The sequence below is a fragment of the Ceratotherium simum genome, chromosome 6, assembly GCF_057802395.1.
Source record: "Ceratotherium simum simum isolate JZ-2026a chromosome 6, ASM5780239v1, whole genome shotgun sequence".
Lineage (NCBI taxonomy): Eukaryota > Metazoa > Chordata > Mammalia > Perissodactyla > Rhinocerotidae > Ceratotherium > Ceratotherium simum.
In genome coordinates, this window is record NC_141905.1 from 59310921 (window position 1) to 59329724 (window position 18804).

The 18804-nt window shown below is 38.8% G+C and overlaps 1 protein-coding gene across 2 annotated transcripts in view; it reads right to left on the reverse strand.

The window, feature by feature from the left end:
* The window catches only part of HPSE2 (heparanase 2 (inactive)), a 710163-nt gene that overhangs the window by 22122 nt on the left and 669237 nt on the right, over positions 1-18804 (reverse strand). For both annotated transcript variants that reach the window (XM_087432419.1, XM_087432420.1), the window contains one exon: positions 5740-5885. In XM_087432419.1, coding sequence (XP_087288545.1) covers positions 5740-5885 — 146 coding nt within the window. The remainder of the gene's footprint in view (positions 1-5739; positions 5886-18804) is intronic.

The following is an 18804-nucleotide window of genomic DNA, read 5'->3' on the forward strand; positions in this document are numbered from 1 at the left end:
AGCATGTATCAACAAAACTATAATGATTTCCTTCTCTCGCATAGGAAAAAAGACTTTGTTTCTAAGGGGTCCCTTAGGGCCCCACCTGGATGGGTTAATGAGAGGAAACAGAAAAACTGACCCAGTCCTGCCTTCAAAGGAGGAGTTCAGAGAAACTCCAAGTCAACTTTGCCCAGAGGAAAACATCATTCCTTGCAGAAATAGCACCCCTCAGCCTCTGGGTCACTCATCTCTGCTTCTAAAGGCGCTAATTAAGAGTTGAGTGACCAAGGGCAGGTCAATATCATAACTTGAGTTGTTTGTTTGTTTTTTAAATAATACCATTTCCAGGGCTCATCCCTTGGAGATTTTGATTCAGTCCATTTGGAATTGGGCCCTGGCAATCTGTATTTTTAAAAACATCTTTCTGAGATATTTTGGCAGATGAGTTGGGTTTGGGAACCACTTGCCTAGAGCAATCCATTAAGGTTATGAGAAGACTTCCTAAAGTATATCTGCTGGTTGTGTGTCAGATGATTTTTCTTGCATCTGTAGAGGGCACATTATTGTGTTCAAGGCTCTTTGGATGCCTGCATTTATTTATTTATTTTGTTGTGAGGAAGATTAGCCCTGAGCTAACATCCGATGCCAATTCTCCTCTTTTTGCTGAGGAAGATTGGCCTTGGGCTAACATCTGTGCCCATCTTCCTCTACTTTATTTATTTATTTATTTTTGTGAGGAAGATCCTCCCTGAGCTAACATCTGCCAATCCTCCTCTTTTTGCTGAGGAAGACTGGCCCTGGGCTAACATCCATGCCCATCTTCCTCCACTTTATATGGGACGCCGCCACAGCATGGCTTGACAAGCGGTGCATCGGTGCACGCCTGGGATCCGAACCAGCGAACCACCCCAGCGGAGCACGCGCACTTAACCACTTGTGCCACCGGGCCAGCCCCCATCTCTCTCTACTTTATATGGGACGCCACCACAGCATGACTTGACAAGCAGTGTGTTGGTCCGCGTCTCGGATCCAAACCAGCAAACCCCGGGACGCCAAAGCAGAGCACGTGATCTTAACCGCTATGCCACCAGGCCGGCCCCTGGATGCCTGCATTTATATTCTGATAAATTACTAAATGACTCTTTTATCTGGTCCCTCCTCCTCTGGTCCTTCTTCTCTATCCCCTGAAGCATGTGAACTAGCTTTTGGAGCCAAATAAGTTAGCTCAGAAGAGAATGCCAATTTATTTGCGCAGACTTGTATCACCAGAGCTCTGAAAAAGGATGCTGCTAGCCTGTGTCAGTGTTTACTATCATTAAAGAATACTGACTATACTCCATTGGTGGGCTTTAAGCTTAGCTTAGCTGTGTGCAAAATTGAGGAAGACACCATTATATACAGGTACTCTGGGCTCAGAGTGTGAGCAAAAGTGGGCATGGATAGATACCAATTTTACCAGGCTGCGGTAAACCCTGTGGCTAACTACCATCAAACAGCCTTCACAAAGGCCAGCAGTGGAGGAGGAGAGAGCTGTGTGCTTGCATTTATGAGTTTCTCCTCTGCAGAGCTGGGGCAGAATGAGCCCTCAGAGACTGCAGAGGAGAAGGATGGGATGTGGGGATGTGGTGGGTTGGAGGGAGACCTGAAATCACAGCATTGCTGCAGGGAAAGCTGTCTTTTCAAGCTGCTTGGCAATGGTCTGATTTCCATTTACATAGTTCCCCTGGGGGGAGACAAACCAGTACTGAAACCCAGCCCAGAGACCAGCATGCAGAGGCTCTCACAGAACTCCTGGTGCCTCCTCAGGTAGGAACTGGCATTGAAGACCGCCTCAGCCATCCCTTTCCCTGACTTGCTGATGGGCAAGGACGTTAAGCAGAGGCCTTTTGGCTATGAAGACACATTCTTGGCTGGAGCGTAGCACCAACCTGAAAGTACTGTGTTGAGAATCCAGATTCCTGAAGAATGTATTTTCTCTGCCCACAGAAAAATAATCTTGGAGGAGTATCTGAAAATGGGGTCTGAAGGCGTGACCTGCAAGCAATTGCTGACCTTCTGATGTCATCAAGTCCAGGTGGCCTTTGGTTTTTTTAGTGAACGCCCCTTTCCATCTGGTAGAACATCTATCTTGCTCCATGTCTCACTCATGGTGAGACTTTTTCACCAGCAGAGAGTCCATGAATCTGGAGTTCATCTTTCTGGCTGTTCTTTTGCTGCCTGATGTCTTTCTTTTCTTGTGTTGCCATGGGAGGAGGATGAAGTGAGTCAGGGAAGAGAGGCTGGAATTGAAATATCCTGGATGTAAGAGGTGGAGGATGTCACATGGGGACGTGCATCTTGACTTCCAGATAAAAAACAGTCACTGTTCTAGAAATGTCTCCAGTGAAGCTGAGAGACTAGGAAAGGGAAGGGAGGACGATGCTTTGGAATCCATAGTCATTCCCAGTGAAAGTCAATGTGCTTGAAAACTGGGTTGGTCCATTGTCTCCAAATATAATTCAAAGTTTTGGGTTCGGTAAAACTCAGGCCATATTTTGCCAAACATTTTTTCTCCTAATTTCAAAGCCCATGTGTATTTTAAGGGAAATTTAATCCACATGTTTCTGATTCATTTACACTTAACTCATCAAAATATTGTTTTGTAAGAACGATTTGATGTCCAAGAAGCCTCAGGAACCTATTTTATGAGTCTTTAAAAAAAACTTCTTCTGAAAAACAGGAAGTCATGTTTTGCCAATAATAAACGAACTTGAACCCCAAAAGGCTCAGCTTTGCTTCAGTATCCACCAGATTCCAGTTGGTTTTGAACTCGGCTAAGGACCTCAGCTCCTCCCCAGAAACATATATTGTCTTAGCAGAATGGTTTATAAAAAGAAGATTTCCCAGTCAAAACTTATTTGTTCTCTGAATAGGAAGACTTAGGGTGAGAACTGCCATGCTGCCAGTGTCTTAATTTGTTAATTCTAGAACAGAAAGCAGAGAAGCACCTGCTGGTTTTGGTATGAGTATCTAACTTTTTTTCCTAAATCAATTATAAAAGACAACACCTACTGGGTCAGAAATGACCCACAATGCAAGAGACTGCCACAGGAGGCAGTGAGGTATTCCAGTAGAGGTTGCATGACTGTCAGGGAGATGGTGAAAGGAATTTCTGTGTTGTAGGGACACTGGGCCAAAAGATCTCTAAGGGTTCTTTCAAATGTAAAATTCTTTGCATTATTAATGTAGTTATTTGTATACAGGGTGATACCATAGAACTTTCAGAATTCAATATGATAATATAATTGCAAATCTCTGGCAAGATGCTTGTCACATAGCAAGTGTTCAGTATACACTGGAGTGCAAAGTTGTTTTAATAGACACTTTCTTTGGGTTGTTCTACTGGTAAGTTTATACTTTCTCACCCCATCCCTGTTTCGACCAAGGATATATGTTTTCAGAGTATTGGTCAGAATAGTGTGAAGCCAACATGCCCACTCTGGGACATTTCTGTGACCTTGGCTTCATTGGCCACAAATAAACTAAGTGAACAGTAGTGCTTCCTCACGACTGTTGTGGAGGATGAGAGGGCACAGACTGGGCACATGGTTTCCCCAAAAGAAGGAGCAGAGACACTTCTCCTATCCTTGTGCCTACCTATCTGGGGCACCTGACACCCACTGACAGGGTGGAGCCAGCTCAGTGCATCCATTTTGGGCTTTCTTTCCTAATAAGAACAAAAAGACCTTCACTCCAATTATTATCGTTAAAGTCATATGTGGAATGAATTAGTAAAGTCTTCTCTTTCCTTTTTTTAATGGGGAGAAGGAGGGATGATACTGATAGAAGCACAGTGGCACCATTTCCCCAGGGAGATTCTGGAGCAACTTCCAAAAGAAAGGAGAGGAGAGCTGGTGATGTACAGAGAATGTTGAATCCAGATTATTTTAGTAACTTGTTTAAGGTCTCATGCTAGTGAATGGCAGAATTCTTAACCACTCCGCCACACCCCCTCCTTCTGGCTGATGTGGTGATATCAAAGGGGAAGAGGGCTAGAACTGTAAATCATCAGTGATGTCTTGATATCCTATCTCTGCATTCATTTATTCATTCACTCATCAAACATTCACTGAGACCTTCTTCATGCCAGTCACTATATTAGACACCAAGAATACAAAAACAAATGAGACACCAGCCTCGAGTTCATGGTATACTCAAAATATTAGAGACAATTTCCCACAAGAATGTCAAAGAATGTCAGGATGAACACTGGGATGAGACTATATGAGCCCACTGTGAGGACACCCAAATCCTACTAAGCCCATGGCTACTATTTTTTTCCTGGGTCCTCAGACTGATAGTACAAGGGCCACAAACTGATGTCCTTCCCAACAGAGACAAAAGGTGCCAAGAGTAATTTTTCTCTCCTGAAGCTGGGGGTCTACCTTTTGGGTGGTTACCTCAGGGACAGGGCAGAGACAAGGAATACAATGTTTCCTTGTGTTGTGATCAGATAGCTCCAGCCAAGGCCATAAAGCAGTCACTCTCTGTCAGGTATTGGATTGAGCTTCCTGTTGAGCAAAAGGGACGTTGAAAGCCTCTGGCTTCTGCCCAAACCAGCCTCCTCTCATCCACAATAGGCACTTGTATCTAAAGACAAGACAACAGGGCCCTTGCCTCCCTATGCTCAGAGTGATTCTTTGAAAAATCTTATCATGATAAATTAGTTGGCTTGGCTCCTCTCTCATCAAGGAAGGGGAATGAGCGTCTGTTGTAACCTGACCACCAGAGCTCTTTGTGCTCCACAGCCCGGTGATCAGCCCCTGATAGGCGGCTGGAATGAAGGCCTGGCTGGAGGTGCTTACTTCCTTCTCCCCCACCTCATCCCGCCAGGGTTTCTCTGCATTTAAAGAAAGAGTTTTCTCTTCCAGAGCTGCCTACTCTGCTCCTTAAATAGGAAGTGATGTAAGAAACCATATTTGGTCCGATGCGTTTTGCTTTACGCTCAGTTTTAAGTATTTACTTTATGATCCTCATGTTTTAAAATATTTTATCTGCCAAACTTTATTTATTTACTGATAATTATTTTTCCTGTTTGTTTAATGATAATTCTAATGACAACCAGTACTTCAGATCAAAAAGAGAAGAATAACCATACATTACCCCGCTGATTATTCTAAGACCAGCCCCCTAAAAAAGGAAGCCTAGATTGTATTTAACCTCTTAACCTCTAAAACAGCTGAAAGATTTTTGGAATACTGAAGATGGCTCTAAAGCTGGCATGACTACTTTTGGGCACTCTCAGCTTGGGACACACTGGTCTATAGCCAGGTTTCTAGTGGTACAGCTCTCTGGCATGCGTGTTAGAAATGTAGACTTATTTCCTCAAGCTCTGCTGGCGGATCATAGGAACAGATTTTATATCTCTAGCCTTGGTTCAGGTGTAGGCACACAAAAAAGTGTGGTGGGCATTATGTCAACTGGCACAGAGAAAATGCTCAATAAAAATTTGTTGAATGAAGAAGTAAATGAACAAATGGCATGTATTTTGATGAACGTTTTATGGATAAATCCTCTAAGTGTGAGAAAGAGGGTTTACCTGGAGAACAAGCTATTTATCAGAGATCATTTGAAACCTGCCAAGAGCAGGTATAGTGATTCCAGAAGCAGTTATCAATTAGTCTTGAACGGGTCCCAAATGGTATGGAATTCTAAGAGGGCCCGGAAGCCTGCAGCCCCTCGGGGATGGTTTTCTGTGCCATCTCTGTGAAGACTTACTTGTGGTGGTTTGTGCAGTGAGCATAAATCCTTAGTTTGTCCCGGATCACTCGGCCTGGCCGTGGCTTCCGCTGGAGCCCAGCAACATGCACCGCCAAGACTTTGGGGCCTATCAGGCGCTTGTAAAGGAGAGAGAGCCAGTAGTCCTGAGGAAAACAGAGAGGCAGAATCAGAGAAAGACGCACGTTCAGGTGCAGTGCTCTGAGTAAACACACAAACACATAGGCCAGAAACCACTTCTTACCAGGAGCACAGTGAATCACGACCAACTAGACCCTAACCCTGTAACCACAGTCACCCCAATGAAGCGCTCACCCTGGGTTGACAGTGAAGTGGGCATTGTCTAAAGATGCCTTTTCAATTGGCCAAATGGGAAAATGTAAGTAGGGTGGACCCAGAGCAGTATACAAAGAAATGAAGCAAAGTTTTTCACATGTGAAATAACAACCAGTTGGGGCCTTAAATTTCCAACTTTCTTTTCCTATGACTTTACTTTCATACTGGTTTATGGTTTCTGTTTAATCGTAGAATGGAAGATTTCCAATCTTGAGGACTGTCATCAATATGAGAATCCAAAATGTCATTCTCTAAATGTTGTCACTAAAGACCATTAGTGCGGTGGGAGGGAGATGAAGCTCCTCTGGGCAGGAGAGCAGAGTTCTGGATTCCAGAGTCAGAAATGCAAAAGGAAGAATATTTGCAAACCATGGTACTAATTCTTGGTCATCCTCTAATTCTGAAATAAAAAGAATAATTCTAAACTAAAAAGAATGTGATGCTTTTAACCATTCCAGGGTCCATGTGTAACTGATTAATAAATATTCAATCTGTAACCCCCATATGTATTTGAATTTACAAAAGCCTATTCACCACCACCTTAGTTTGTATTGTATTTGCTATTATCATATTTTGTTTTTGCATTTGATACAAATATAAAATTTGCATTTGTATTGTGTAAGCTTTTATCACCTATTATGGGTAATGACTGCAGTGTTTATAACTCACCATGTAAAATAGGGCTTCTTAACTTGTTTAGGGGCTTCCCCAACTCTTCCCCTCCCCAGTTCTGGAATTCAGTGAACATACTCTTCAGTGCATGCTACTAAAGGTCTTAAAGACATCAACTATGTCTTCTCAGCCTTCATCTTTCCAGGCAGAAGCCTCTTAATGATCTTTTTTTTTTTTCTTGTGTGGCCATCTATAACATCAGCTGCTTTAAAATGTCTGCTGAATTGCATAAATCCAAACAAAGTCTCAAAGCCCCTTTGCCACTAGCATAGCTCCAAATCTGTCCTGCACGGGGTGGGTGGGTGGGGCGGGGCTCTAGGCCTTGCCTGAGCATTTACCTCAACTAACTTTAAGTGGCCTTAGTGTCACTGTTAAATATGGTCTCCTGATATTTAAAATGGCAAATATTTCATTATTGTCAATCACATAGATGAAAACATCTCATTGGTTTTATTTGCTCTTATTTGATTACAATGTCTGTTTTCTTGATTACTACTTCATGAAGTGATTATCATGTCACCCATATTTCCAATGTCACGTCCACCTTTTTCTTACTGATTTGTAACATATCTTTTAGTGTTAGTAATAAGAATCCTTTGGAATGTATATGGAATAAGTATTCTGTCCAAATTTGTAGTTTGCCTTTTATCACTTTTTATGATTTTTTTTGGTTAAATATGGTCTCCTGATGTTTAAAAGTTTTTTTAATTTTTAAAATTGTTACAAGAAAATAAATCAATCTTTTTCTTTTGGTTTCTTCCTTTTCTTTTATTCTTAGAAAGTTCTTCCTTGCACAAGGATCAGATAAATCTTCACTTACATTTCTTCTAGTTCTTTTTATATTATCATTTTAAAATTTAATCATTTAATTCATTGAAAAATATTTTGGTATATGATACTGTTATTTTCTAAATAATTTACTAGTTGCTATAGTGAACAACCTATCCCCAAGCCCATCATTATCACATACTAAGTTGTATATACATATATGTATGTAAATATATATTTATATAACATATGTATAATATATATTATAAATAATATATAATATATGTATAATATATATTATAAGTAATATATATTGTAATTAATATATTATATAATTATATTTATATGTAATATATATTCTATATTTATAATATATGTGTATATATGTATGTAAGTATATAAATATATAATTATAATATACATTATATGTTATGTAATATATAATATAATATATACACATATATTTATATGTATTATATATAATATATAACATTATATATTTATAATTTATATATGTATAATTATAATACATAATATTATATATTGTATATACTTATATAATTATAATTATACAATTTTATAATTTTATAATTATAATAAATGGAAATGCAAAATTATTCCATGCTCATGGGTTGGAAGAATCAACATAAGTAAATGTCCATACTACCTAAAGCAATCTACAGATTCAACCCAATGCCAATTAGAATCCCAACGACATTCTTCACAGAAATTGAACAAAGAATCCTAAAATCTATGTGGAACAACAAAAGACCCCGAATAGCCAAAGCAATCCTGAGAAAAAAGAACAAAGCTGGAGACATCATAATCCCTGACTTCAAAATATACTACAAAGCTATAGTAATCAAAACAGCATGGTACTGGCACAAAAACACACACACAGATCAATGGAACAGAATTGAAAGTCCAAAAATAAAACCACACATCTATGGACAGTTAATCTTTGACAAAGGGGCCAAGAACATACAGTGGAGAAAAGAAAGTCTCTTCAATAAGTGGTGTTGGGAAAACTGAACAGCCACATGCACAAGAATGAAAGTAGACCATTATCTTACACCATATACAAAAATTAACTCAAAATGGATTAAAGACTTGAATATAAGACCTGAAACCATAAAACTCCTGGAAGAAAATACAGGTAGTACATTATGTGACATTGACCTTAGCAGCATCTTTTCAAATAACATGTCTGACTGGGCAAGGGAAACAAAAGAAAAAGGTAACAAATGGGACTACATCAGACTAAAAAGCTTCTGCAAAGCAAAGGAAACCATGAACAAAATTAAAAGACAACCTGGGCTGGCCCCGTGGCTTAGCGGTTAAGTGCGCGCGCTCCGCTACTGGCGGCCCGGGGTTCAGATCCCGGGTGCGCACCGACGCACCGCTTCTCTGGCCATGCTGAGGCCACGTCCCACATACAGCAACTAGAAGGATGTGCAACTATGACATACAACTATATCCTGGGGCTTTGGGTAAAAAAAAAAGGGGAAAAAAGGAGGAGGATTGGCGATAGATGTTAGCTCAGAGCCGGTCTTTCTCAGCAAAAAGAGGAGGATTAGCAGGGATGTTAGCTCAGGGCTGATCTTCCTCACAAAAATAAATAAATAAATAAATAAATAAATAAATAAATAAATAAATAAATAAATAAAAGACAACCCACCAACTGGGACAAAATATTTGCAAATCACCTATCTGATAAGGGGTTGATCTCCAAAATATATAAAGAACTCATTCAACTCAATGACAAAAAAACAAACAACTCAATCAAAAAATGGCAGAGGATATGAACAGACATTTTTCCAAAGAAGATATACAGATGACCAACAGGCACATGAAAAGATGTTCAACATCACTAATTATTAGGGAAATGCAAATCAAAATAACAATGAGATAGCACCTTACACCTGTCAGAATGGCTATAATTACCAAGACAAAAAACAACAAATGTTGGAGAGGATGTGGAGAAAAGCGAACCCTTATGCACTGCTGGTGAGAATGCAAACTGGTGCAGCCACTATGGAAAACAGTATGGAGATTTCTCAAAAAATTAAAAATAGAAATACCATACTATCCAGCTATCCTACTACTGGGCATTTATCCAAAGAACTTGAAATCAATGATCCAAAGAGATCTATGCACCCCTATGTTCATTGCAGCATTATTCACAATAGCCAAGACATGGAAGCAACCCAAGTGCCCATAAATTGATGAATGGATAAAGAAGATGTGGTATATATATATAATGGAATACTACTCAGCCATAAATAAAGACAAAATAGTCCCATTTGCAACAACATGGATGGACCTTGAGGGTATGATGTTAAGTGAAATAAACCAGACAGAGAAGGACAAATACTGCATGATTTCACTTATATGTGGAGTATAACAAATACATGGATAAAGAGAACAGATTTGTGGTTACTAGAGGGAAAGGGGGGTGGAGGGTGGGTGAAAGGGGTAAAGAGACACTTATGTGTGGTGATAGACAATAATTAGACTACTTGGGATGATCACAATGAAGTCTACTCAGAAAAGAGTAAACAATAATGTACACCCGAATTTTCACAATGTTATAAACCATTACTATCTCAGTAAAGTTACTGGGGGAAAAAAAAATCCATTTAAATGTGGTGAGGAAAAAAAATTATAAAATTTTATAATAAATATATAAATACTTAAAATTATAAAACATATAATTATAATATATAATATATTATATACAATGCACATGTAAATATATATGATTTTTTATGATATGTATATCATGACATACTGATAAGAAATGTTATATATAATTCTGTGTGGATTTTCTGTTCTTTTCCACTGAACTCTCCATTTCTTTTATCAGTTTCACTTCATTTTAATTACTATAAGTTATATTTTAATATCTAGAGGTTTAAGTCCATTTTGTTATAATTTTCTTTCTTTGTTCAAACTTTCCTTAATTAGTCACCTCCATTTATTTTTCCAAATAAACTTTGAAATCATTTTTTGTCATGTTTGTTATTGCAGAGAAGTTTGAGGCTAACATGAATTTTACTCTATGTTTGGTTAGCCTGTTTATTTTCTCTTTCGTGTTCTGGCAGGATGCTTCTGGAGTCACGTTTTATCCTTGATATTTGAGCTTTTACCAAAAATGTGTCAATGTGGGCTTCTGCATTAATTTGCCAGTATTTGGGGAATACTTTTGATCAGAAAGACTAAAGGCTGTCTTCAACCTGTGAGAATTTTCTTTAAATATAGCTTTGAATTCTTATTTCTTTCTGTTTGTCAATCTCTGTTTCAGGAATCTGCTTGTTAGATCTCCATCCTGAGTTCTGCGCATCTATTATCTCCTTTCTCATTGTTTTTTAATCCTTTTTTTCCCTCTGCAAAATGATGTCTCAAGTTTGTCCTCCACGTTGCATATCCGTTTTCTCTAGGATTATTTCTGTCATTTACTAAGTCTAATGAGTATTTCAACTGTTATTACAATTTTAGTTCCCTTGTAATCTTTTCTGGTATCATTTAATTTACCTGATTGTTTGGCACTTATTAAAAATATTTTCCCATTTTATGTGTATTATGTATATGTTTTCCATATACAGGAGAATGTATGTAACTTACATGACAGTTCTGAAGTATAGGAGAAACAATCATCCACCTTAAAGCTACCATAATACTCACGCTGTCACATCTAGTTAATGTAATTCTTCCCTTTCCCATTTTTGTGTTTTTCATTCCCTTGTTTCATATTTTAGTTTTATCCATATATTTGTTTCTAAGCAATATATTACTTAATTTGTCAGCTTTATAAAAGTGATATCATGCTGTATGTAATTTTCTGTGACCGTCTTTATTCACTTAATATTACGCTTCTAAAATTCATCCAGGTTGTTACATGTACTTATAGTTCATTCATTTTCAATATTGTATGATACTTCATTGTGTGAACATACTACAATTTATTTATCCATTCTTCTGCTGATGGATATTTGGGTTGTGTCCAGATTTTTGCTATTATGAACAATGTGGCTTTGAACATTCTTGTTCCTATTTCCCAAGACACAGGTGAAGAAATCTAGAGAAGCAATACTCCAACTGTGATTGGAAGCCAGCAGCAGCCTCATCACATGGGTGCTCCTTAGAAATGCAAATTCATGGACTTTATCCAAGACCTATTGAATCCGAATCTCCAGGAGTGGGGCTCTCAAATTGTGTGGCTTTCCAGGTGATTCTGATGCTCGTTAAAATTAAAGAAGCACTGTTCTAGAGTATAAACCTAAGAGTGGAATTGCTGTCATACACAGGTATACAAATATTCAACTTTACAAGATAATATCAAATTGTTTTCCAAAGTGATTCAAATTATTCCAACATACACTTCCTCCAGAAGTGTCTGTATGACTTCCCGTTGATCCACATCCTTGCCAACACCTGTTATTTTCAGACATTTTAATTTTTGTCAATCTAATGGGCATAAAATGTCTAGTTCTTTTTGTGTGTTAAGAAGTCCTTCCTCATGTCTAGTTCATAAAGATAATTTATATTTTCTTTTAAAACTTTTAACTTTTTTTTCATAGTTAAATCTTTGATCAATCTAGAATTGATCTGGGGGTATGGTGTGAGGTAGATATCTAATTTCTTATTTTTCCATATGAATAGTCAATTATACCAGCATCATTTATTAAATAGTCTCTCCTTTCTTTAGTGATCTGCAATGCCTTTGGTGTCATATGTCAAACTTCCATGTACTCATGCGTTCGTTTCTGGGCTGTCTATTCTGTCCTGCACCAATACTACACTGTTTTAATTACCATTGTTTTCATATGTCTTGAAATCTAGTGGAGCAAGTCCTCCTATCTTATTCTTCAAGAATGGCTTTGCTAATATGGGGCCTTTGCTCAATCATAGACATTTTAGAATCACATTATCAAGTATCTAAACAAAATCTGCTAGAATTTTGGAATTTCACTGAATTTATGGCTCAAATGAGGAGATTTTACATTTTTATGATATCGAGTCTTATTATCCATAAATAGGAAAGGAACTGAAAAATAAAATCCTTCCAGTGAGGGAATCTTTCTTCCTTCCCTCCCTCCCTCTCTTCCTTCCTTTCTTTGAAAGTGAAACTTTGCAATCATGTAATTTTTTTCTATTAAGAAATTATCCTAGATCTCTTATAATGAAAACAAATCTTGAAAGGAGAAGAAAATATGGAAACCTTTTCAGTTCAGAAACTAAAATCAGAAAACATTTTATTTGAGACAATTTTCTATTAACCATTTAGTAGTAAGCATAGCAATAAGGAGAATCCAGTGTTAAGACCCAAACTTGCTCTGTCAGCAGATTCACTGATTTTCCATTTCTACAGAAAGCACTTTCAAAGTGCTTCTACATTCCTTTTCTTCCCTGTCTATCATTTTGGTATTCTGTGGAAACTATTTGTGATGAATCTCTTCACTTCCATTTCCAAAAGTGTACATTGATGGACAAAAACCTTCATTTCCCCACCTGTCACCCCACGCCATCCCCTGGAATTCAAGGATATTGTTCTCAGGTAAAGTGTGTGATCTAGGCAACAGCAGTGTGCTTCTCATATGCTGTAGGCAAATGTCTGCTTTTTGGTTTTTTTTTAAATATCTGTTCACATTTAGCTCATATATTTTGTTTAAGCACACACACATTTGTAATAAAATTGTGTGTATATAGGTGTATAAGCAACAGGTTGATAAACATAAAATTTAGGATAATCTTTACCTTGGGCAGTGCAGGAGGAATCAAGGGAATGGACTAATGAGAGGACTTATAGGTTGATGGGAGTTATTGGTAATGTTTTAGTTTTGGGGTTGGGTGGTGGATTCACAGGTGCTGATTGTATTATTTTGCTTTAAACGTAACATGTAGGCATAGATAATCTTTTGAATGTGTCAAATAATATATTAAAAAGATAATAAAGAAAAATTATGCATGGATTTTTTTATCAGAGCTTCCTTTCTGAAGATTACATCATTTATCCACCCATAGGCTGGCATCTCTTTGTATTGTTTTACCCAAAGAGAGATGAGTGTATGGTGATTTGCTCTTAGTTTATCATCTCTTCCTTCAGAGGAATGGAGGATTTTTGTTGGTAAGTCAGTTGTTAAAAGCCTAGGAGAATGTGAAATTTTCACCTTAGCTTCATGCACCATTTCCAGACTCCTCTCTCACCCTTGTTCTTCTTTTTTTAAAGTCCGTCTTCCCTCTCTCACTGTCCTTATCTCTCCTTCATGTAAACCAGCTCTCAGCAGAATCAAATTATATTTCCTTCCTTCCTCTCTCCCTCCCTCTCTCCTCTTTCTTTTATTTTACTATGAATATGTGCCATTTATATAATCACAAATAAAATTAAACAAATGAAATGATTCTTGAATACCTCTTACGGAAATGCCATGAAGGGGCAGAAAAAATTATCTTTATGCATAGAATAGATAGGAAAAAAAAAGAATGCACATAATATGTCTAACAAACAACAACAAAAAGACATTGTGTGAGGGCCGGCCCCGTGGCTTGGTGGTTAAGTGCGCGCGCTGCAATGCTGGTGGCCCGGGTTCGGATCCCGGGAGTGCATCGAGGCACCACTTCTCCGTCCATCCTGAGGCCGAGTCCCACATACAGCAACTAGAAGGATGTGCAGCTATGACATACAACTATCTACTGGGGCTTTGGGGGGGAAAAATAAAATAAATAAACTCATTAAAAAAAAAAAAGACATTGTGTGAAAGACGGAATATAAAGAGAAGTTTTCAGACAATAAGAGTCATCAAGAAGGAAGGCAAATATAATGGCTTTTTATGTCAATAATAAAAAACTCCAAAGCAAGGAATGTATTGCAATTTTCAAGGGACAAAGAGAGACACAGACAGACATCCTTTAAGTGTATCAGACATGAGAAGAGGTTGAAGAAAAATAGTGTCCATTTATTAGTTGGAGAGGGAAAACCAATAACAGATGACACTGAAAAGACAGAGGTTTTAAATCTTTTCCTTTTCTTTTGTATTTGTCAAAAAGTCAATTGTTGTCTGAAAGCTAGACAATGCAGTATATAGAGTAAGTTGAACCTAAATAAATGGGGAAAGAGAAAGAAACTGACAGAGGGTTGCAGAGTTTACTGGATTAATCACTGAACCATGTGTTCCTCGAGGTCTAAGACTACTTACCCATGCCTATAGCCCACATATCTAGTAGAGTGCCTGGCCTATAGGATGTGCTAGAATTCAGTTATGGAATGTGTACTGTGTTTAAGGCTCCATGCTAAGCATTAGGGATATAGTGATGAATAAGACAAATACAGACAAATACATTCTTGCCAGAATGAAGTTTATAACCTAGCAAGAAAGATAGTCCTGAAGCCAATGAGTTAGGCAATTAATTAATTTCAATGGTGCTAATGGTAATGGAGGAATCTATGAGACCATAAAACAGAAGATGTGACCCAGTCTGGTGGGGAGGTGGTCAGGGAAGGAAGGAGTCTCTCATGGAGAGACATTAAGATTTGAGGAAAAGAGGGGAGGCAATAGAAAGTGTTTGGAGCAAGAGAAAGAGCTTATGCAAAGGAGTTTGGAAAGGAGTTTGGAAAGCAGACCAATTCAGCTTGGAGCTCAGCAAGTAAATACAAGATGAGGATGGGAAGGCCAGTTCACATAGACCTCAGGATTTTAGAATTCATTTTAAAATAAATGAGAAGCCATTGCAGAATTTTAAAAGAGAAAGTGACATTATTCAATTTACATTTAGCAAGTTGACTTTCACAGCTGTGCAGAAAATGGATTGGATAAAATCATTTAGGAGGTTAGTTTAGAAGAAAAATGATGATAGTTTGATTAAGATGAGGAAGTTAAATTGGAGAGAAAAAGAGAGATTTGGGAGATACTATTTAGGAGATAAAATTGATTGGATGTGGTGATTGATTGGATATAGAGAATGAGCATGAAACAGGATTCATAGCTTTTAAGTGTTCAAATCCTTAATTCCAGAGGACGTGATGGCTTCTGGAAGCATAGCAACAAAACAGTATATTCCTTCTATCTTCAACCCCACCTCCTCCTAACCCAACCCCAGCCCATAAAAGCTTAGTGAGATCAAGTTCTACCAGGGACAAATAAAGAACATACCTAAAAGAAAACAGAATCAAACAGATTAATAGTAATAACCAAAAAATGTGCATTCGTTAAATCTTTCCTAAAGTGTCCCTGAAATTTAGTTCTGAAGTTTCTTTTTTTCATTTTTAGTGCATATAAATCCAATGCATATTTTTGAAATGTTTTGTCTTGATCCACTTACTTTCCTCACTGTTTCTCAAGTTTATTATTTCCACTAATCTAGAGCTGGGCAAGGGGACTCTTGCTTTAGAGAGCCAAGCTCTGGCCCTTGTTCAGCTGCACCCTTCTCCATGGACAAGAAGTCCACAGAGCCAAAGGCTCATGCCTCTTTCCAGGCCATGTTCTGTGTCCCCATGACCCTAGAATTATCTGCTCAGATATTCTCTAGCTTGTTGCCAGGACGTGCATGGACCTCAACCTGGAGTCTGGCTTCCTGAGAGTAGACTGTAGTTCTGGAGTATATACCACTAGGCTGGAAAGGGGGCAGGAGGCAGCTACTTATGGAGGTGCAATCAGGGCTTGGGCTTGCAGACTGCGTTGTCTACACCACATGACCACGAGACCTTGCTTATATACTACAGAACTAGAGGTGGGAAGGGGGTGCTTGCCTGTGGCCCTAGGTTCTGACCACCCAGGTAAGAGCTATGAATACATTATTTCATTCTACAAGCATTTTCTGAGCACATATTAGTGGCATGCAAGGTATTCTCTTCAGCCTGGGTGATACAAAGATGAACAAGACATCTTCCTGTCCTCAAGGATCTTAGGGGCCAAGATACATGTAAACGATTCTCTATAAAATGAGGCTGACTAAGGTAAACACCACATGAGCAGGAAACACTTGTAGTACTTTGGGAATTCAGATGAGGAAACAATTATTTATGACTGGGGGATTCAGGGAAGGCTTCACAGAGAAACAAAAGCAGAGGAGTAATTTGCTTAGAGTTGAAAAATACGTATTAAAATCCTGGAAAGTTATTTATTATCTCCAAACCTCCATTTCCTCACAGGGGTTTAATGAGATAACATATCTGGAAACATTATCATAGTGCTGATATATTAAAAGTATCTAATAAATGTTGCTTATTCTTCTCTTTATTCCTTGAAAGATTTTTTTTAGCCTCATGAAAATAGTTATACTCTAGTATGTACACAGTTATGTTCCAAGTTGCCCTGAAAATATAAACATACCCGGTGTGTGTGTGTGCATGCATGTGTGCATGTGTTGGGAAGGTTAAGGATGGTTGGAAGGAAGCTCCTTGAGATCAGGGCTTACCTTTGCATCCCCAGTGCCTGTGAACATAGATATTGGTATTCAATAAATGTTTGATTGAATGAACAATCAACCGAAGATTCACCTCCTGAAGCTGATGGGAGGGCTTCCAGGGCTGAATGGGAGCGACATGATAGCTTTGCAAGGTTCAAAGGTCATGGTTTTCCTGAGCACTGATGGGCCTTGCTGCAGGCGCCTAAACTTGTGTAATCTCAATATTTTCTGCTTCTGGGAAGTATACATGCACTGAAATGTGACAGCAAAATGACACACATTTTTCCTTCATGGAGCCTCTTATCTGACTTCCAAAGTCACAAAAACCTAGTAAAGTTTAGTGGGCACAAATGCTACACCAGTAGCCACTCTTCATCTAGATATCTGACCTCAGAGAGCCACGAAGAAATGAAGTGGAACATCCCTGTTGGTTTTGCGCCAGATGTGGCGGTATGCCAGAGCTCACACGTAAGGGGAAGAACCCTGCTGCTCCGACTTCCTCCACAGAAAGGGAGCTGCAGAGCAGATCCAGGAAGTTTCCATGTGACTACAGAATCTTTGGAAATACTCAAAGCTACAATTTTCCCTGCTGCCCTCTCTAGAGGGAACGACATCCCCTCCAATTCATTTTTTGATCACCTTACTTAAAACTGTCAAGTGCTTGCTTGCAGGCTAGAGACTGAGACCAGTGGTTTTAACATGAATTGGCCCCTTACCACCTTGCCTTTCTCTACCTGGCCTTTTATGCTCAAGGACATTGATTGTTTTTCCCCCTCCGAACCCGCGAACCCTGGGCTGCCAAAGTGGAGCAGGCAAACTCAACCACTACGCCACTGGGCCAGCCCCACACATGCTTTTTAAACTCTGAACTGAAATGTTAGCTCTATGGTCACTTTCTCAGGGAAGCCTTCCTGGACCACCCTCATCCCCTGCCCAGGCTAAGTTACATTTCTGTGTTCTATGTTCTCAAGGATCCATTTCTTTCTCTTAGGGCACTTGATTCAGTTTGTATTTACGCATTTATTGGTAGGATTTTCTGACTCATATGTCTGTTCCCTTCTATACTACGAATTCCATGATGATGGGACTGTGTTTTCTCACAGCTGTATCCCCAGAGCCTAACACAGCATCTAGAACATAATGGTGCTTGATGAACAGTTGGAACTGGAAGAGATACCCATTTTCCCCTTGGTCTGGCCTCCTGCCCCTTGCTTCTCTTACCCAGTCTTATCTACAGTTGTCCAATCTGTAATCTAACCAGTAGGTAATCTACTTTGAAACAAATTACAGAGTTTTTCTGTACTCAGCCCCATCAATCCCAGACCTGAGCAAGGGTGAGAGGAAGCATTGGCCCAGGTGGGGCTCCATAGAGCAGCCAGTGGCAGCAGTGAGGAATTTCTAGCCCAATACAATGGGAAAGATCCCCAAACCAGAGAATTGAGTGGAATTGAGACCCAGGAAGACTCCAACCTAGAAATGCAGCCCAGAAGGTCATCATTCAAGGGCTCTGGGTATGAAATCAGAATTCCAGCCATGCTGCAAGTGAAAGTAATCACAAGCTTGCACAAAGAATTATAAAGACCTGCCTTCATCTGCTGACTGGGAAAAGGTAGATGATGTTATCTGGGTTCAAAATGCCAGGGGCAGAACTGATAAGTTTGCTATAAAAAATGCCAAATTATATGCTTTTAATGAGATTTATTTTTGGAAAAAATGCATTTGAACTATTCTTGTTTCAACAACTTGGCTAGCCAGATCACAAAGGTCTAGCATGCCAATGAAACATTTCCTAGTTTTTAGTATCAAGAACGAATTGTCAAATGGAGCAGCCACTGTGGAAAACAGTTTGGCGGATCCTCAAAAAGCTAAACATAGAATTACCAT